Below are 22,090 nucleotides of genomic sequence, written 5' to 3'. Positions count from 1 at the left end.
AACTCTACTTTCAAGTAACAGCAGCTACCCTCCCAGAGTTTGCCACTAGTAATAAGTGTGTGTTCAAAGATAAGCCCCATTTGAGTTGGCTTCTTTGTACCTGCAAGCGAAGAGCTATCAGAAAATAGATCAGGTGTAATCACAAGCCACTACAGCCACATGTCAGAACAAAAAATACCTTTGCCCTGTCCATGCTGATCCCAAGGCAAATACGAATCTTTTGGCTGAGGTCTGTCTTATAGCCTAAAAACAAGGGAAAAAATAAATAAAAAAAACCTCTTATGTCTTTGCATGAACAGAGGGCCACCTTTGCCTTGCACGAGAAGCCGGTGCCTAAATTAATTCATGAACATGAGACTGAGATCAAGAATGATAGTAGTGAAAATGTGGGTTCTGCAGTAGTTAGATTAGTGCTTTTAGGAGGAACAAAAATATTAATTTAAAATAATACTGTTCTATTTATGTGTGATGCACAGATTAAATGTACAATTAAATGTTCCATTAAAATAGCTTAACTTCCTTAAAATCCTTCTGACAAACCAGTTCTGACCATTAGCCAGTATTCTGCACAGTTAAAGGGTTTTGAGACCACATGCCATTTTCAGGAAGCAAGCAGGAAGCACTCTTGGTAAAGGCAGACTGGTGTGAATCCCAAACTGCTCAACTGCAGAAAACAGCAGATTTTTTTTTTTAATGCTGCTGCAGCTCAATCACCCTGTCTCTTCCCCTTCCCAGGACTCCTCTTTAGGTGAAAAAAACATTTGATTAAAAAAATAGAGGCATTTGTGACAAACATGTAACTGAAGGCAGCCACTGGGTGATTTCATTCTGTGAAACAATAGATGTGTCTGCCCAACCAAAAAAAAGGTAAAAAAACAACATTAAATGAGAGGAAAATTAGGAATTCTATCATGAAAACAGTGGTCCTGTTCAGGGCTTGAGTACTGGCAAGATTTTCAGAACACACACTTGAGGGAAGCCCTGAGATGAGTCCTATTATTGGACCCACTAAATGCTTCTACAGGGAAGTTTTTGGCACATGAATCAACCACATGCATGCTGGAGAGATAACAGGTAGGCTTGGAGTTGATGAGAGAAGAAAACACAAAGGGAACTTATTTGCTAGGAATGACAAATGAAAAGATAAAGCCAAAAGGGAATATTAAAATACAGAGGCAGTTTTGAGGTTATTTTTTGTTTGATATGACTCTTAAGTGAGATGTGAGACCATCTGTGTCCAAAATAAACCATCATAAACATCAGGACTGAGAGAGGGGAAACTGAGTAGCCAATGGGAGAACAATAATCGAGTTCAGCTTATCAGAAGAGATGCTTGTTTTAGAAGAGGTGGGTAAGACTCACAAACTGGATGAGAGCAGGAGTTCCCTGGTAGCTACAAAAGCATTTTCAAAATAACTACCTAAATGTGAATTAAAGAAGCTAACATTAAGGCCTTTTTGCTAAGGCTGCAGTCATTTTAGGCTATTCCATCTATGTTGTCCAGGTCTCAAGACAAAGAACATGCAGGATCAGTCCAGTGTGAGGAAAACAGAGCAGCATCCAGCAGGCAGCTGTAGCAGCTCATTAAAAGCTTTGTGTCGTGTCCAGAGAGAGAACCACAACCATCTGGGCCAGCCCTGCTGCCCTGGAAACAGCTGTTTCTAGACTTGCTAAGACTGGGAAGTGACTCAAAACTAGGTTTCCATTTTTTCCCCCACTTTTTTAGAGCAAACAGGGAGTTGACTGTTGTTGGTGTGTGATAAGAGAGGTGGTGGAATATTGGACCTCAGAAGAGGTCATGGTAAAACCATAAATTGTGGAAGAGATGTTGGAGAGGGGGGAAAAGCTACTAGTTGCCAGCAGAAAATGAGTGAATGAGTAGGATTTGAAGGAGAATAAGATGGAAAACCCTTGGTGGTAGGTAGTGACAGTGGTCAGAAGCCTAGTGGGGCAATCAGAAAAATGAGCAATTGGACACGCACTGAGGAGTATGTATGTGACTGATTTAGACACATAATTGATTCAGACTTTCCAAGAGACACTTGAAGTTTCGACCTCAGTGATGAAAAATCAAATTATAAACCCATTATTAAAAAAAATAAAAAAGAAATGCAAATTTTAGATATCAACACAGCCAAAATTTGTCAGAAAGAAGAAAATGGAATGAAAAAAAAGAGAGAGAGAGAGAGAGAGAGAGAGAGAGAGAGAGAACGGAGAGCAGAATCCTTCTAACTGCTGCTGCAAATTTATCTAACCAAGAATATGTGTGAAACTTTCACTGCCCCTTCCCTGTTTTTAAGGGAATTGCCTTTTAGGTTTTCAGCTGGGCCTTGGGTTTGGGGTTTTTTTGTTTAAAGAGATACAATTCATTTGTCTGCTGTAGACTTGTTCATGACAGACAAATATAATATAACAAATTATCTTCCATTTAAAATTTGCAGACTTGGGTCAGCTGCCATGTAAATCATTCTGTTTCATTCCCTCCCAAGGGTTTCATCTATCCCCACAAAATAAATTCATGTGTACTAAGTTAGGGGTTTTTTCATGACTAGGCAATATCCCTGTTCCCTAGAAACTTGCAGTTGTTATTTGTCTTCGTGAACCTCCCCTTTGAAAATGCCAAATCCTTTAAATTAATGCTTCAGAGGGTCATATTTTGCATTTCAGTTGTTGAAAAGACCTTGCATTTATTCAACAATATAAAGCCCCCTGAGGATCAACAACCACAGTATATTATGGAAAAGTGTTCTGTGCTTTCTGTTACTTGGGAGCTGACTACTCACATGATCATAATTTCCAACTTTCAAAACTTAAATCACTTTTTTCATTATTTTATCATTGCCTTTTTCATTATAAAATCTGTTTTTCCTTTCTTTAATATGACTAGATCCTGCTCTCAGTGATGCCTCTATCTTCCCTGGTACAGAGCAGATCCCTGGCTGCTTGAAGTAGTGTCTTCAAAAACTTTTGGAGGGTTAATTTTTTGGTCAGCATTCAAATTTCTTTGATTCATTAAGAGCTATTTAAATTATCATGGACTAATTGTATTCAAGTGCCCCTTTCAGAAGGAGTAGCTTTATCCCAGGAAAGCTATCACAGTTTCACTGGGATTTTAGAGAGAACATCAGTACCTTTAACTGCCCTTAATACCAATTTTATTTAATTAAATAAACACTTTTCTATAAGCAAACTGGGATTCTTGGAAATAAGCACAGAGCTTTCCTGAGCAGTTAATAATTCCAAGGGGGTAAATGGGTAAATGAAAACAACCATGGGTAAATGTAAATTGAGTTCATACACTAAACTTAGGGATTCTTATATATTGGTCCAATAGTGCAGTTATTTCACTTGCCCCTTTGCTCTTCATTCAGAGTATATTGAAAAATTAAATACAGTAAAAGCCAGGCCTTGTTTTTTAGTGACAGCTAGCACAGAGAAAATGGCCAGGGATGTCAACCATAGTTCTGTCTGATTTACTCCTTAAGAAACTCTGAATAATTCTTTTATTCTTGTTATTAACCTGCAGCAACCCGTTTTGTTCTGCCTCTGCTCCTGCTGCATAAACATTACAGATAGAGTTATTCTGGTGGTGTGGCTGTGTGAATAATTACATTGCTCATGGAATTACTCTGGTGGTAGTGGCTGTGTGAATAATTGAGGTAGGTAAGCAGTCAGCCCAAAGTATTTGCACAGTTCTCTCCCACTGTTTTACCCACAGCCTCCAGATCCGCCTGTACTCACCCACGTGGCCACAGGGGCAGTCGAGTTTCCCAGAATCTGATTTCCTGCACTTTCCACATGCTCTGTAAAAAACAGAGACACGTTCTTTGGTGTCCCCAAGTACACATGGGAGATTGAACAGAACACTTATTTCTCCCTCTCCAATGTTTTATAAAGAGTATTTTGATGGACAAAAGCATTTTGATTGATAAAATGTTACGGGAGGAGGAAAAGTAGTTTTATTTCCTGGGATTCCTGTGAGCTTCATCTTTGTTTCTGGCAGGGGGACACTGGGGAGGAGGGGTAGTTTTAACATTTAGCTCAGCCTAGACACTGAAAAGACTATCAGTCTGTATCTTCATGTCTCCAGTTCCCTTCACATTCTGGTGTCACAGCCTCAGCTTGCACTGTTTGGGTTTGTAGCGTTTGTAGCATTGCACTAACATGTTTTTAAGGTTAGAAAAGAATTCAGTGTTCAGCAAAAATTTTAAATGAAAATCCTTTCTTTTCACATTAGATTTAGTAAATCCCTTCCCCTTTACAAACGAGAAATCTGGGCCTAACCTATTATGACAGCATTTCTGAGTTTTTCACCTGTGAAGGTTTTTGTGTTTTATAAATCTAATTAACTGTAATAAGAAAATAATAGGACATAATGTTTGTTTTACAAGGTGATTGATCTCTTGGCAGCCTGGCAGACTCTTTTATTGATTGGTTGGTGGATAATGTCAGAGTGGATATGTCCTGGAGGAGAATAGCTGACACCTAAATCCATATGTGACAGATTACCATCTGTGTTGGAAGACAGGTTTCTTCGTGAAATTGCGAAGATAACAGGTGAAAATTGAGAAAGTGACATGAGGGAAATGTGTTGAAACCTGCCTCAACCTTTCCATGCTCTAAGAGCATTTACACAAAGCTCTCTATTTTGTGGGCAGCCTGTTTTCAGGATGAGGAAGATTAAATTTTAATTACATTCATTCCTGTCTGCCCAGTCTAGATTTAATCCTGTTAATTAGGAAAATGCCTTGTCCCACAACCCAGCTATAAAGCTAATTAAACAGAGAATCTTCATTTGCTACTTAGTGGAACTTCAGTTCAGTAATGACTATCATACTTTACAGTTAATTAGCACTGTGTGAGGGAAAATGAGGATGTTGTTGAAGCACAGAACTCAAATTAGAGGTGCTATAATATATGCTTTATTTCATTTTGTAGCTATCTGATGCAGGCAAGTTGCACACTATCCTACCTGCCTCCGTTTCACATTTGTTAAAGAGGAATTAATTAAATGTATCTCTCCTGCAGAAGTGTTGTGTAGGTTTAATGTAATGAAGAAAATAAGCTGCTGTCCTTTGTAATCCTCAAGTGGAAGGTACTGCATAAATAGAATTATTCCTCCCTGAAACATGCAAGAGACAATGGACTGTGCAGTTTCAGGTGGAGTGTTGGAACAGAAATTGTACCTCCTAAAGTAAACATGGCCCTAACAGTCCTGCAGAGATTCACAAAATCTTCCAGTGCAAAGCACTACCAGCAAGGAACTTGCTGCTGGATCAAACCATTCTGAAGCCCAGACCAGAAATTTAAAACAACTGTAATTTGACTTTAAAATTTTGACAGCAAATGACTTGGTTTCCTAACACTTTGTTCCATAATTTGCATTTGAAAGTATTGGTCCTGAAAATGCCGAGTGATAATTACCGATCCTCAATTTTGCAAGTGAAATAAAGCAGGGAAGTGTTACACCTTGCCCAAATGTTGGATAAATCCATTGTAAAACTGGAACTAGGACTTCCAACTCCCTGGAAACTAACTCCACAACAGCTGGCTTGATGCTTCTGGATGGAAGAGCAGAGCCTGTGCTCTACTTTGATTTAGATTTTCTCATAGTGGCACTGATCCAGTGAATCCACTGATCTGGGGATATGAAATTATCTTTCTACCTTAATGAGATATCCCTGGCATGCATTAGTTAAGATGCTATGCAATATTACATTTAGAGTATTGCAAGTGGAGCCTGGTAGCTTCTGCTTATGTTAATCCTGAGTGTTTACAAGTTTTATTGAGAAGTGGCAGGGCAAATATCAAAAAAATTTCAGTCTGAGCATTGGTGGCTTTGTAATATTTGTAATGTAGAACAGCATGCAGAGCCAGGTGTTTTGTGCAAACCTGTGCTGATTGGCACCCCAGGGTAACCAGCTGAGTTGTACACTGAAATTGGATTCAAGTGTGGATGAGTTAGTTATTTTTTCTGTTCCTCTATTTCCCTACCTCCAGCATGGGGTTAAAAAGTTTTGTGGCTGCTTTATTCTTTGTGGTCTGTGTGCAGCAGGGAACTAATATCTGTGTCAACAAGGCATCAATAGTTCCAATTTCTAGGGGACAGTGGTGATTTGTAAAACCATGAGGAAGAGCAAGGGAAGAAAAGCAAGAGAAAATTGGGAAATCAGGGAACAAAAAAGAACTAGCAAACCAGCGTACCTTGCAGAAAATGTATTTATATTGATGTCCACTGTATACTGGTAATAGCATTACTAATTCCAACACGCTGGCTTTCATTATTAAAAACAAGAAGCTTATGAAGTTTCAGGAATTATTTTAGATTGATCTGGGAGTATATTCTTTTCCTGGAGCTAGGTAGCATTTTAAATCTGTGAAGGATTAGACAGACACAATCAGTTCAAATATTTGTCCAGCCATTGAAAGGAGGATCCTCACTTCCGCCTGTGATGAGGCTCTGGAAACCTCCATCTCCATCATTGTTCAGCAGCTAAGTGAAGATTGCATGCTGATTACCCTTTCAGTTGCCTTTAAGCAGCTTATGTGAAATGTTAAGTTCTAAGTTACCTAAAATCCCTGCTTTTTAATTTGTTCCCTGGCCTGTATGCAGTGAGGCAAATCTCTGCCGGTTTATATGTGCATACACAAGTGCATACATGCACCCTGATCAGAACCAGCTCCTTTCAAGCATGAAGTACACTGAGCAGAGCTTAAAAAAGGTGCAAGTGGAACAGGAGCAGGCATTCCCAATAATCTTCACAAGATCATGGAAAGAAAAATAACAGTCTGCTTGCTTAGCCGAGTCAAATTGTAGCATTGTAGCTATGCAACTTAGCACAAAGCATCTGAGTTTCTATATTTTTATTTCAAGCTGATTCTACTGCCTCCCTCACATTTTGACATCCTCAGAAAAAATACGAGAATCTCTTATTATAGATTAATATACTTATTACAATAATTATATTATGGGTTTTGTTTTTGTTTATTTTTCTATAAACCCAGGATTCATTCCTGGGCTCACATGGACACACAGCTTTTGTGTTGGTGTTGCTGAGCTCCATCTCCAGAGGCAGATATTTGCAATTGGGGTTTTTTTCTTCAAATATTACAACTTTAAAGAAGGTGTTAGCTTCCTTGTTGCAAATCTTATCTTTGCTTTTGTTTGTATTTAATTGCTTGGATGAACTATTTTCAGAGCTAACAGGAGGCTTGAGTGATGAGTTGCTTGTTACACCATAACTTCACCTGATAGTTTTGACCATAATTTTCAATACTTCTCCAGTTTCTCACTGGCCTGTGTTTTCATATCTGCATGTGTCCTATTTTGGTATTTTGTAGCAGATCATGAGCTTGGATGAACAAGATATTATTTAACAATATTGACTCACTGCATTGGGATAAATCCCAACACACTGAAAGCCCATCAGACCTCTTGGTCTGAAATGACTCTCACAGGATCATCAGGGCATTTTATGTGCAACCCCACAGAGGAAATACAGTTCTTTACATCCTCCTGCATTTCTGAGGATAAAGGGGAGCAGAGCCTGTGGGAAGTTGGAGCTATTTTTCCGCAACCTGCATCTCAAGGAGCCACTTGAGAACTGTTTGAAGACAGCAGGTTTTTGGCTGCTCCACAGACAGTTCCAATAATAGTAGGGAAATATTTGACTAAATAATGTCAAAGCTGGTTGAGACACCACAATGGATTTCCACTGTGTATTTTTGCCCAACATGAGAGGCAGACACACTTACCCTCTGTGAAGTTCAAAGAGGCACTTGACAAAGTTGGGTACCAGTGAGTTTAAATATAAATGTGGCCTTACCTTCTCATGCAGTGGAATAATTTATTTTCACATGGCTCATAACACATATTATTTATGACCAAGGAAAGAAAAATAGTGGGGATACAGACTTCTTGCAGTTTCTCTGAACCAGCTAGACATGATACATACAGTTGGATACTGCTCTCTTCCAAGTGAAATGCAGCAATGTGCTGCTCTCCACAGAGTGAAATAATTTTTACATGCCTTGTCAGTCTCGCTATGACCATGGAAAGAAATACAGTGAAAGCAGAGACATTGGCACTGTTTATGTTATTTAGAATGTTTTTGCAGCTAACAGTTTTGACCTCTATTCTGTTTTGATGGTCCCTGTTTCAAAAGGTCATGTCATGTTTTCCAGTTAGAAGAAATGAATAAATACTTTCTTTTCCTGTGGACTCTCACAGGTTTTACTCAGATCCTAGTTTAGAATTCCAAAGAATTGCTGGTGTAAAGCTAATATGCTGCATTGTTAATGGAATTATAGGTATTAACAGCCTAAAACCTACACTCTGATGCCAGCAGGGTTTCATTTTTGCCCCTTATGGTCGTGAGAGACACAGAAAAGAGACTGGAATTTGGAATTTAACATGTGAAATCCAGGGGCCATCATTTAAAAACATCAATCGTTACTCCAGAATGGTGTTTGACAGGCTACAAGTAATTTCTACTTCAAGCAGTCTCAGGCAGCAGAGTAGCCCAAAGGTCATGTGGTTCTTATGACAAGTAAAAGATACTTTCTTCATGATGGATGACTCTTCTGTGTGTTTATGATGCATAACGTATTAGTAATTTTAATTCACAATTCCATTTGTCCCACAGTTTTGTCAGGGCATGCTAAACTGTAGTTCGGTACACCTGTGCTCTGCTAAAGGATGGGACTTTTTGTGGTAATCCATCCTAACACCCATGCCACAGTCCCAGTTGCACATTAGGGAGCTGGGAGGAATCACTTCTACAAAAGGAAATGCCAGGCTGCCGGAATTGGGCCAAAAGTTCTTGTCTTTTCACTGCCAGTCTTGACCTGCGCAGATGATCACAGCCAAACCAAAAGGGTTGTTGCCTCCAGTCTCCTTGTGTTACAAACGGTGACCTCAGTGTGTTCTTCACCAGATCTATCAGGTTGGGAGCCCAGGGTTATCTGTAGTTGGCCAGCCAAATGCCAGAACTGGAGCACCACAGACAACAAACAGACTCCTGATTTTGGGGCACTTTGAGAACTTTGTTACCCAAGACACAAAGATTTCAGCTGCTTTTTGCACAAAGCACTCAGGGTGTTCCACAGCTGCTGCCTGCAATTTACCCTCATTCTTTAATTGGGTTGAATGCAAAAGCCACTCCTCTGCAGAGCCAGACACAAAAGTAATAAGCAGCAGCATTACTTCAGAGGGTCTGAGAACAAATTTCCCATCTCCTTGCCTTCAGTGCAACTCATAAGAAAACCTTTATAACACTATACATTGTTCTTGCTTATTTGAGCCCTGGACATATTTCTGTCAATGTGTGTGCAACAAAGTGCTCTTTAGAAATGATGGCTGAATTTTCCCTCTCAGTGGTTCAAATTTTTACATTTACCGCCTCACTCCTCTTGCTGCTGTTTATATTTTACACGCAGAAATGTGGTAAGCACCATGCCTCGTTCCTGTGTTGGAATCATATGTTTCCAAAAATTAATGAATTACTTTCACTAAGAATCCTGTTGAATTCAAATAATTTTTAAAGCATGCCCTTCATTCACCATCTTCTTGCTGGTTTTGATAAATTCCCATCTTCATATGTAAGACCTGTTGGCATCTAGATTTGCATTTTGCAAGATTTACTCTTTAAATGGCCAGCTATTACCTCAAAGTTTCAAAGATCTTATAGCAAGAAGCTTTCCAAAAGGAAACATTGCTCTCCATTTAGTTCCCTAAAAGATCTTGTTTTCAATTCCAGAAGTGGGAAGCCAAGGCTCGATGTCATATTACTTCTTCACTATATGCATTCATTAAAAGAGCTATTTTTTGGCACTATTCTTTTCCTGAAAAATAGTAAAAGTACTTTTATTTCCCCCTTTTTCAAAAAAATGTAAATACATGGTTTTATAATTGGGGGAGAATGGAAAGATACTCTGTATTTCAAATGATGTTTTGTGGCCTGTTATATACTTACTTCAGAACCTTTTATGGATTGGAAAAGAGATTGGTCATTCCAGATCTTCATAACATTTAGGAGAACTTAAAAGGAGTGGGAAGTAGAATAATCAGTATGAAATTCAGAACAGAGGTTTTATCAAGTTCATCAGTCCACTCCATAATCACTATTTGAAGTAAGAGCAATTGAGCTATCCTTCATACTGTGTTTATGTATATATATATATATATATATGGCTTTCAAATGAAGGCAATAGGTGCTCTGTTCTTCAGAATAACTGAAGAAGCAACATTTCACATGCACTCAGAGTTAGTTCCTTTTCTGCTACACCAAGTGAGAAAAGTTTGATACATGAAAATGGGTGACACTCTGTGTCACTGTGTCACTGAATAATGAGCAAAATAACATATAATGCTCATTCTGAGAAAATCTATCCTTGCATTTGTTTGTGTAAGGATGATGGAAGTATTTCTTCAGAATTCAAGTGTCTTTTACTTCACATATTTATTTCCTCAATTTTTTGTGTGTTCTTATGTTTTGTTAGTTCCTATACAAGGTAAAACTATTCACATCCTTCCCAGGTTGAAGTCTGCTGTCAGACAGAGCACTCCATCTACAGAGAAGCTCCCATGAATGTTCCTTAACACCAAAGTACCTCACTCAGCTTGAGTTATCTGTTGGTTCCAGTTCTGAGAGAAACACCTTTATCTCCTGAACAGATCAGGCCATAGCTCTCCTTGTAAGCCTTGTGAAATAGGTCTGGGAGGGACACATCTGACCAGCCTGGTTCCTGACAGGGACAGCAGCCTCCTTGGGGATCTGAGTATTCCTGTATTCCTGTCCTGAACGACTGAATTGCTGTCACAAATTAAATTTTTGCTATCATGAACTAAATCTTTGCTGTTCATTCTTGCAGATATTGATGAGTGTTTGGTAAACAATGGTGGCTGTGACCATTTCTGCCGAAACACGGTTGGCAGCTTTGAGTGCAGCTGCCAGAAAGGCTATAAACTGCTCACAGATGAAAGGACCTGCCAAGGTAATAGCTCATTAACCTTACTCTTCACATAATGAGAATGTTTTTTCCAGTGCATTTTTTTGTTGTTGTTGTTTTTATACTTAAGTCATTTGTACTGCAGGTTTTAATTGTACTTCCATAGGAAGTAAGGTTGGAAAACACCTGTGAGATTTCTGTTTTCTGAGGTGGGATCAGAAGAAATGTCTTGTTTCATTGTTTTTAGTAGTAGGAATGCCAGTGTCCTGTTAAAGTGTAAAAATCCAAGTGGGGTAGTGGAATAGCCTCAGGCAGAGAGTCTTATGTTCAGATCCTCTCATTTGCTATGCTCTGAATGGGACAGAGGCTTATCTTATTTAGACCAGAATCATTCAGGGTAACTGACTGTAATACAGCATTTGTAAGATTTGAACTAAAAAAAATGGGTTAGATTTCTAAGCTCACCTTTGCCTGAGAGAAACTATTTATGAAGGGATAATGGTGGCATTTTGTGGGAATTCAAATGAAGTATGTTTTATATCATTTGCTGTGCATGTCATGATTTGTTACCTAAATCATCCGATGTTATGTATTCTGTGACTAATTAGATGCATAACCATTTCCAAGTACTGACCATGTCCCACTTTGGGGAAATGACATTTAAACTCTGTAGCTTTACTTTTTAAAAAACTCACAGGAAAGGCTAGAAAGATGAGCATGCATCAATAGAGAAAGAAAGAGGAGGATGATGTATTCAATTAAATTTTTGTGCAGAAAATGCCATTTTATTAATACATTATTATTTGCATGGGTTTTGAATAAGTAAAAGTTATGAAGTCCAAAACAGCATTAGTATTTTAAATCTTTTTTGTTTATCCACGAAGGAAAAACCACAATCTGAATATATATGTGCCATTCAGAATTTTTCCATTGCTTCTCATTGGTACTTCTATCCATCATTTGAGAAGCCACCCTGACTGTGTGATTAGGCACAAAGGAGTTAGTGAAAGGTTGGTTTTAGGCTGGACAGGATGGGAAGAGCTGAGATTAGCACGGTTCATGTCACATGATTCAGCAGAAATAACACTGTAGGATTGTGTCCGACATGGGGAAGTTGCCAGGTTTTGATTTACCTGCTAAAAACAGGGACAGAATATTAAAAAGAAACATTCCTTTCACGATGTATTTAGAGATGGTTGGAAAGACCTTGTTCATGAGTTTCATGTGTGATGACATGCTTTCACTGTGGTATCAGTCAGAGGTTTCCCCATTGAACTAATTGTTATGACACCAGGGAAAAACTCAAGAAAAGTTAGGAAAGAGCTGGTGCAGAATTTATTTTTTCATTATGCAGAGCATTAATAGTAGGCTATAAAAGCTCCCTGTAAATAATCAGGTTTCTGTGATGATAGTGAGAATCTAGAAGCAGCTCTGTAAATGCTATTCAAGTGAGTTTTGTTCCTTCACGTGCCAGAGCTCCAGAATGAGGGAGCCACCAGTAACAATACACACCATGCAAGGACTAAAGCAGGAGCTGATCTTCTTCCCCTCATGTGATCATACATGGAAGTATAACCATGGTCTGGGCATCCTGCTTTTTCCATTGTCAGTGAGGAAGGACAGGCAATCCATCTTGTCTCTACATGATACACTGATTGATAGACTGTAGCTTATCTGTTGCTGTAAAAGATAGATAAGTGCAAGTCCAGAGAGTTTTTGGGCTGGACAAGTTCCTACATCCCAGAAACTCTGGTTCTTCATAACATGAAATCTGGAGGACAAAGTAATTTCCTGTTTAAAGTCTGAGGTATTTGGGCCCCCTCAAACATGGTGTGATGCCTGCTTTGTGGAGTGATCACTGTGATAATTTAGTTCCTGTCTGGTGCTGAAGGTGATAATTGGTGACTCATGCAGTCAGTATTAGCCTGCTAATAAAGACAGAAGGAAAGTTAATGCAGAGCAAGAAATTGCTGATATATGAATCACCTGCACTTTGCTTCTTCCCCTGCGAAAAGAATATAGTTAGGGGAAGTGGTTATAGTTCTTAATGTCAGCTCCATCAGGAAAATGTGGTTTGGGGTGAGTGACTCTTCTGGGATATAAATCATCCACATTTTGGTTTTTTGTAACAGCTGGTCAACACTGACTGTAAAACATTAATGAGAGATTCAGGGAAATTTATTTTAGGCATATTAGCCTTTCCAAATAGTGAAACAGAACAGTCTAATTTCTGTTTATAAAGGATGCTGTTGTTCATGTTACATCTGTTGTTTTGATTCATAATAGAGTTTCCATGATTTATGATCTTTCTGTCAACATTGCCCTTCTCTTCTGGTTTTCATCTTTTAAATAAAGATTTCTTTCAGTTACTAATCAACATGTTTACAAAACACTCATTTAGGGCCTTAGGAATATGCCTTGTTTGGGACTGGGTCCTGTTTACTTCGGGTGGCCTCCCCAGTGTACAGAGCATTCATCTCCAAACATGTGCATCATTAATATCAGCACAAGGCAATTCTACACATTTCAATATTAAATGTTCCTTTCTATTCCCAGTGAAATTCTGAAGTTGTCCCACCTCACCTAATTTCCTTCATGTCCTTTCATTGTAGACCTCAGAGCTGACTCTGAGATTACAGGAAAATTGTATCAGTCACAGACTGTTCTGGTTGTTTGCAGAGCTCCCACCCCAGTCATACCAAGTGCCTTCCCCACATTCATGCTCTCTGAGAAGATGAAAGTATTTCTCTTTCAGTTTTTAGGCAGGAAGGGTGAAGCCATATATAACAGCTTGCCTAAGATCATGCATATAAATGCCTGGACTGCCCAGAGAACAAATCTCCAATTTTGGTAAATCTGCCCCTGCTCATTTGCCCATAACAAGGTATTCTTTTTCTCTTGTGCTTGTGCTCATATCCTGATACCAAAATTCTGTGATTTTTTCAGGAACTCTGAAGCTTGGTGCTCTCTTGGTGCCACCCCGCATGTTGAGTGCCTGTGTAAGCAGCCCTTGCCTTAGGAAAAGGCTTTAAAACGCTCTGAATTTGTCTGTTTACAGCTAAACCATTTTTAGTCCTGGCTGCCAAGAAAACCATTGTCAATCACAGATTACTTCTGCTAGGGAGTGGTTCTCATGCTGTGGCTCCTTGTTAGACAAGGAGAATGTGGGGGGTTCCCTTCCTTTCCCCTCCCCTGCATTCCAGCCATTAAAAGGAAATTTCTTTGTAACTCAGAAGGTGAAGAATCCATACTGCAGTATGGAATATTGTGCAGACTGATACTGTTTTCCCAGTGTCTTTTTTTTTCGCTCAAACTAAAAAATAGATTTTTTTTTCCCCCTCCTTTGACTGAGAAATCACTGTATGACAATACCAAACCCATCTATTGTGTATTACTTTAATTGATCCCTTAAGTCTAAGACGTTGCAAATACTTTGGTGCAGGAAGAAACAGTTGGATCTATTTGTAAAAACCTAGCAAAAAGAGGTCTGCATCTCCTTTGAACATGTAGTAAAAATAACATAGCTATATTTATAGCAAGGAGAGTTTGTGTTTGTAACCTTTTTGGTAACAGAAGGACAACAACTCAGATCAGTTCTAGAGTGACATCAGCAACAAGTAAGCAGGCAAGACTTGCTGTAATGAAATAATGCTGCAATGAATGTGTGTAAGCTCAGACATAATTACCTTAATCCTCAGCCAGGATGAGTTTTAGAGCCAGTTAACTTAATTGCTTATTCAGTTTCTGTTTGTTGTGCAGTGATCTTGAAAAAAAATCAACAATAAGCAGTCTCTCTACTCTGCTCAAGTTCAAGCTTCATTAAGCACCCTGAAAAATGTGTGAAATTCTGTCGTAATTAATTTTCTCTTCCTGCTCTAGGCATTGCTTTCTGCAAAGCAAGACAGGGAAAGACAGCACACACATTTGTTGCAAATCTCTCCAGGGAGTGGTAGAGATAGAAGGAAAAAAAGGGAGGGGGAAAAAGTGCTTTTAGTAGGAACACCCAGTGATCAATGTGTAATATTTTGGGCTGCTAAATCCACACTCACCCTCTACCCCTCACCACCCCCATTCAAAACAGAGACAAATCCTCCTACACCAAGGAATTTAAACTTTTGTAGGGGGCAAAAGCTCAAGGCGTTTGCATCATTCTGGTCTCGTTACAGTCTCCAGAGTAGGCTTTAAGTAGGGTTTGGTGATATCACAGACATAGTAAAGTCTGCTCAAGTTGCCTTCTCACCAACCATTTGAATTGGTAGAGCCACTGTATGAAAGGAGATGACTGTCCACCAGGGAACAGTACCTCCAGGGCACGTGGAATACCTGCATGGGCCACCTGGCCTTTTTGGGTCTTCTTTACAGCCATGGATAACAGCATTTTTTATTTGCTTTGAAGTATTGCCTGTTTGACTGTTGGTTATTCTTTACTACCTTCCTGGCAGATGTTAAACAAATGTAATTGACCCTTTTGTAGCCAGGCACTGGAACACAGGGTCTCACAGTCTGCTATTGATATTGCTGGTGTCTGTCCAAAGGAGATTCGGAGATGCATGTTTCTACAATAGGAAATCCCAAACAGAATTTGCCCCGTTACTTCATGAATAACTGAATTTTCCCTCTAGTAATTTTCTGTGGGCACTTTTTGCTATATTTAGATAGCTACAAAGCTCTCCAGTGGAGGTCCAAGTAGAGCAGATTTGAGGTGGTTTTCCCTCTCACTACAAGGGAGTTTTCCCTCTCATGAGCATTAAATCATTGTATTTGATATTTGTACTTGTCTTTCATTGAAAACAAATGTGCTTCTTATGCCCCACTGTGCCACCCTTCCTCTCTCCTCAGTCTCACCTCTAGACAAGTGTTCCTCAAGACTTGATGCTCATGGAGTGGAGCAACTGGAGTAATCGCCTAGAGCAGTGAGGAGATACTGAAGCAATTTCCTTAGTAACTCTGGCAGCATTTTGCAGTGCTGTCCTGCAATACACCTCAAATTTTGTCCAGCTCTGGATTTTTTGTTTCCTGGGGCTTTTTGGTTTGGTTTTTGTTTTATATCTCTACATATCTGTCAATAGAGGGATGGTTTACTTAGGGCTTCCAATGCCTACTGTCAGGAGAAGCCTTCTTTCATCCCAGAATGAAAGAAAGAAAAATGGCACCTTGAAAAACAGTAGTTGTCTGTGATCCAAGGATCCTGCAGGCCTGATCTTGAAACATTGCCCTATTAACTGGGTAGGTAATCACCTCTCATAATGTCCATCTTCTAACTGTACGAAATATGCACTATTTGCCTTCCCAGGGTAAGATTTGGATCTCCCAGCACGGTATCTCCATTTTGAAAATGAGTATGAAATGAGGGATTAATCATACAGGAAAGGACAGATAGAAGGTGTTTGTGGGAATTATTTTTGGCCTAGAGAAGCCCCTAAAGATTAGCTACAAAGATTTCATTATACTCTTCTGTATGGAACCATTGATGATAAATGTGGATATACAGGACCAGTTTAATCCCAAATAAATCAGGGCATCCACACCAGCAGCACTGAATCCCCAGCCATCTTTGACACAGAGTAACCAAATTAGAAAATAAAAAATAGCCAAAGAGGTTTTCACCCTTGGGTTACATGACAGTGACCTGTCACTCACATTTGGTCATACAACTCAACAAAGCAACGGGCCTTGTCCCGCTCACATGACCTGATGAAGGTCCCAGGATTAGGATGCAGCCCTTGCATTGATTTATATAGGACACAATCACTCATCTAAGATAACAAAACACATCAGAGCATAGAAGTCAGGGCTGGAGCATCTGGCCCCTCAGATTCAGTTTATCAACATGGTTCGACTTTCCAGTGAAAAGGGGTGGAAAGTTTCATTGTTGGTCTACCCCCTCTCTCTCCTTTGCTTCCCCCATTAAATACACAGAAAAGCCAATGCACTCATATACTCATCTGACAGATGTGTCCTACCATGTAAAATTGCCTTGTTGCAGGCTGATTTTCATCCAGTCCAGCTGAGTGTGGCCCAAGTGTGTTTTAATTGTGGGAACTCTTCATACACAGACAACAGTGCTGGTTAAGCTGCCAGGGCAGTGTAGCTCGAGAACCAGGCACTGATGCTCTGGAGGAGATACTGGGAGCTGCTTGTGGAAATCAGGCTAGCTCAGAGAAAGAAAACTCAGGATGATTTCCCTGTCACTGATGATGTTCACTCCCTATGCAGATTTTCTCTCTGGCATTCTGCACCACTGAGCCTTACAAAAATATCTCGCTTATGACAAGCACCATATTGCTTCTCGCATCAAGATTAAAAAATACTCCACTGGGTAAGCAACATGTTACACTGTCAATGAAAGGAATACTTCTGAAATCCTTTCTGTTACACTGGGTGTCAGTGAGACTGTGAATATTGGTACAGTCTGCCTCTGTGAGAAAAAAGGGTTTCAAGATCATACCCAGAAACAATAAATGCCCCAGGTATGAAGTAAAAACAGCTCTAGCCAGTACAAGTTTGTTTGCCAAGTGATAGTATCTGTAGTGTTGGTTGTAGCAATTAAGTCTGCTGAAACATGAAAACAAACACATCCCTCCACCACCTCCAGTTCTCCCCTCTGCAGCAGTGTTTTCCTAAGTTAAAGGGGAATGTTCTTTGGTTGCTGCTTCTTGGAAGGCATATTAAATCTCACAATCTAGGCTTTAAATCACTTTCTAATAGAATGAGACCTAATATGGAGAGGGCAGATGGGACAGATTATTTCACTTCTGTTTTCCCATGGAGCTTCTGACATAGGCTACTGTTGTAAGTTAGAAAGTAGATTAGTTTGACCTCAGGTCTCATTCAGTATGGTAGCTCTTATACTGTTAAACTCTATAAAGTACACTGCTCTCAAATTGCCTTTTACAGCTCTGTCTGGCCCCCTCCTCTTGATGATGTGTGTGGGAAGCCAAGCAAAACGTTCCATTAGTGTTTAGAAAGTGAATTTGAGATATATTTTTCAGTTGATGTAGGATTTATGACTTGTATAGCGCAGAAATTACTTTACTGGACTGGACTCATGTTATGTATTAATGAATTACCAGGATATGAGTCAGCCTTGGAATAGTTTGAGCAGGAAGGTAGCATTCTTCCACAAACAATAATCTGTTGATAAATCATGCTGAAAGCTGTAATTCAATAGGAATTGTTTTTAAAGAGAATCAGAGAAAGACTATATGTGTATATCTATTCTCCACTATGGCACATTAATGCCATATTACTGAGCTCAAGCCTTCAGTCACACTGATTATGGTCAGATAGCCTTTACCCTGAGTGCTAAACAGAATTGCAGTAAAATGACAGCCCTATCCAAAATATTAAAGAGTTTCATTTATCTGTGCTTGCATCCACAACTCCTGGGCCTTTCAAAAGTGCCCTGCTTGGATTATTTTCTTCTAATGACAGTAAAAGCCTAACCTGTTGAAACAAAGGAGTGTGATTTTTCTTACATTTGCCATGTTATGAACCACTTCTCTTTCTTTTGGTAGCTTGGAGATGAGGCCTTAGTTAGGACAGGTGAAATTAAACCAAAAATCTAAGCCCAAATATTGAGTCTGTGGAATGGAGGGGTGTCTTCTGGTGTTTTGCTGGGCAGAGGAGTTTTGAGACATATTTGCAAATCGTGGTGTTGGTGTTTTCAGAGGGATACCTGCTGGGATTCTGCAGAGGCCAGCCTTTCTGGGCAGGGTTTTTAAGCAAGCCTTTGAGGCAGAGCCAGAGAACAGCAATTCTTGTGTATATTCAGTGGTCCCTTGACTTCAGCAAGAGCTTGAAGCAAGCTGGGAATGCACAGGTCCACGGGAAGTGAAGTGCTGCATATGAGTTCTCAGCTGAAAACTGAAACTGTGTTGTTGTACTTGCTCTTTCAGCACCATCAAATAACACCAGGCATGTTTTCACCCAGACTAGTTCCTTGTTCCTTCAAGAAGTCTCACTAGCAGCTCCTACTAAAGGGTGATAGAGACAACACCTTAGCAACCTGAACAGTTTTCTCTTTTCAAAAATATAGCTAAAAATCAAATGTATTGTAGGATAGAGGGAATATTCCTTCCTTGATACAGAAAGGGTAAAACCTTTATTATGTTCTCCTCAGGCTGTTAAGCTGCTCTTACAGAATTGCTGTGTAAATAGTGGCTTGAGCAGAGTGCAGACTAGTAAACATATTTATGTTTGTAGGAAAACAAATAAACCTGCCTGAAGTTTCTTTTAATGCACTTCTCTTGATATATGGCTTCTCCCACCCCAAGCTCTTGACATAGTAGCACAGTTGATTCCTATAATAGCAGTAGATAACTCAGCTTGCCTTTGCCTTGGGAAATGATTAATGCTGGAAAATTATACAATTGCTTATAAAATCCTGGCAACCTCTTGATAAAAGTACTTATTTTCTTTAAAAAAACACTGTAAAAGTATTGACTTCAATTGCATTTTAGATTGTCCTACCAAAACAATGGTAAGAGGATAAATGTAATAGGAACCAAAGCCAATTGCCTCCTGCTGGGTTCCTGAGATTAACAGAGGAACCTGAGCACAACAAAGCCCTTAAGTAATGGAGAGGAGGGGGAGGAGCTGGGACAGGTAAATGTAGCCCAAGAGCAAGGGTAGTGTCTGGGAAGTCTGAGCTTTGGCACAGTTTTAGTTTCCAGTTTCGAGATGTCCTTCACACAGAAAATTAGGCTTTTGCCTTTCTTGTCACAATATCTCTTTCACTTCATGTCACAGCAGATTCAGCCCTCAAAGCCTGGAGGATCTTGTGTAGCTGGGAAGTGGTTGTGTCCAACTGTCCCACAGAGAAATACAGATTGGCTCGAGAGGATCTGTATTTTCATACCATAAATACTTCTGTTTCAAAATTGTGTGTCAAAGACAATCTGTACCTAATGTGAGAAAGCTACAAAACAAATAAATTCAGCACCAGAGATGTGTGGAGGATAGTGGTCCCCACTTCTGCCAAGAAATGCATTTGTTAGCACAAGTGCACCTTTTACAGAGCACTGAAGATGTGCTTGCACAGATTGGTCCCTGGAATGTTCATACATTGAGAAGAGTTGTCATCCAAGGTGCCCACACTGCTACAACTTCATTGGTGCTAACTTACATAACAGCTTTGACTTTATCAAAAATGCCACTGGCTGTTGCTGTGCTTGGCATTCTCCAGGTTAAGCAATCGTGGGGTACAGGTTTGAGTCAGGCTCATTTTTCACAGCTTTCTTGATCTTTCTCTGATTTGCCATTGCTGAAGTTGAAAATGTATTTGGACTTTCTTTGGCCTTCCACCAAGCACTTCCATCCCTTCCTGATGCAATCAGGGGGAGATTTTGTAGCTCCTGTGATCTGACAAAATGCTTCGCTTAACTCGTTTCCTATTGATTTTTAAAGTAATAGGTTATAAAAGTGAATTATACCATTAAGTGTACTTAGGCATTTTTTATACTATTAGCTTTGGATGTTAGAAGATAATGGTGCTTTACTCAGGTTCAGATCCCTATCGTGCATTTTTATATGTTTTAAAAATCATTTGGAAATCCTCTCAAAATTGTTATTCACAAAGATAGCAGTATGGAGAAAAGGCAGGATGAGAGAACTGCCATGAGCTTATGGTGAGGTTAAGTGTGATGTGCTCAACAGAGAAAACCAATACCAATTTGAAATCTTCCCTTCCAAATGCCTTTATAGAACACCTCCCTAGGCTCACTTTGTGCCTGTGACCTTGGGCAGATTTACTAATTTTATACCATTTTGTCTAATTATTAGTAGGTTTTTTCCATGTTCCATAAGAGACCAGGCAAACTTTCTTACCTGAAATAAAAAATCCCTTTCTTTTTTTAACTTCTCTATTTGAAAGTATCTGCAGAGCTGTCTCTGGTGACAGCATTGGTTTTCTCATTCTTCTCTCTGCTAGGACAGCGGACTGAATTCAGAATTGAGCTCAGATGAAGAATTGGAGGAAGAGGGAAGCTTGGCTTGGCACTTGAGGCCAGGCACCTTTCCCTCCTCAGCAGTCACATGGTGAAATGTTGACTCTGCAATTCCCCAACTCTGCTTGCAGAACTAAGATTTAGCAAGTAGTTTTGCTCAACCATGTTTAAAATACTAGAAAAAGTAATTATCTGCCAAAATTGAATTTATCAGGTAATCCTCCACTGTTATTCTGGTTTTAAGTTTGGTGCTGCCCCCAAAAATATCAGATGATGAGGTCTTCCATGCTGCTGCAGGGAAACATGTCAGAATTTTTTTTTTTTTTGTTCAACAGCAGAGAAATAATAATATAATAATAATGGTGGTGCTAATGATGATGTATTTCATTATAGAAAAAGCCTTGGTCCAAATCCCATCACCTACAGTCAAAGAAACCCCAAAGACCCCAGAGTTGGCTGCCAACTTTTGCCTGGCTGAAATTGCCAGATTCTGCAGTTTCCATCCAAAATCATGAACCTTCCCACCCCTTGGTGATGCAAAATCAAGCAAATCCATGGCTGATGCATGAAGCAGAACAAAGCCATAGTGCCTGGGAGCAGACTTGGCTCTGCAGGGCTGACAGGAAGAGGAATGAGTGGTGGTCACTGGGCTTGGCACACGCATTAAGGGAATACACACGAGTGTTGAGGGAACGGGCATTTACTGCAGTGAGATGTTGATCCACAGCCCCATTTCTGCAGACTCAGAGGAAGTCCTGAGGGAAGCTTGTGGAAGAGAAGGAGCTTGTGGATTCTGTGTGGAAGAAAAACTAAATATGGAATTTTTGAAAGAAACTGAAAAGAGAAGGGAAAAATTAATTTGTTGCTACGTGAGATCACATAAAGCTCTCTTGGAAGAATTCCTAGAGAAAAGATTGTGTTTACTGAGGAGAGGGAGCAAGGAATCTAGGCCTACAATTTTATTGCCAAGTCTTGTTTTTTAACCTGCTTTCCTTTTGTTTTCAAGCTCCAGAGATAGCACGGTGGTTCACAGAAAGTGCAACTGGTCTCTTTTGATAAGGTCTGATAGCAGAGATAAAGGAAACAAGCTGCCATTTGCCTTTAAAGACCTTCCCAAATGTACTGCCTTGCTCTTCCTAAAAGCAGTTCCCTTTGCTTTAACGTCTAGGTAAATAGTGGGAAACCAGTTGCTG

General features: G+C 39.7%; 1 protein-coding gene across 1 annotated transcript in view; it reads left to right on the top strand.

Annotated features, from left to right (window-relative positions):
* Positions 1–22,090, top strand: part of SCUBE1 (signal peptide, CUB domain and EGF like domain containing 1) — a 190,323-nt gene that overhangs the window by 134,516 nt on the left and 33,717 nt on the right. Inside the window, exon 9 of the mRNA XM_058022515.1 lies at positions 10,873–10,995. Within this exon, the coding sequence (XP_057878498.1) occupies positions 10,873–10,995 (123 nt within the window). The remainder of the gene's footprint in view (positions 1–10,872; positions 10,996–22,090) is intronic.

This window comes from Melospiza georgiana, chromosome 4 (genome assembly GCF_028018845.1).
Source record: "Melospiza georgiana isolate bMelGeo1 chromosome 4, bMelGeo1.pri, whole genome shotgun sequence".
NCBI classification, from domain to species: domain Eukaryota; kingdom Metazoa; phylum Chordata; class Aves; order Passeriformes; family Passerellidae; genus Melospiza; species Melospiza georgiana.
This window is presented reverse-complemented; position numbering and strand designations above follow the sequence as displayed.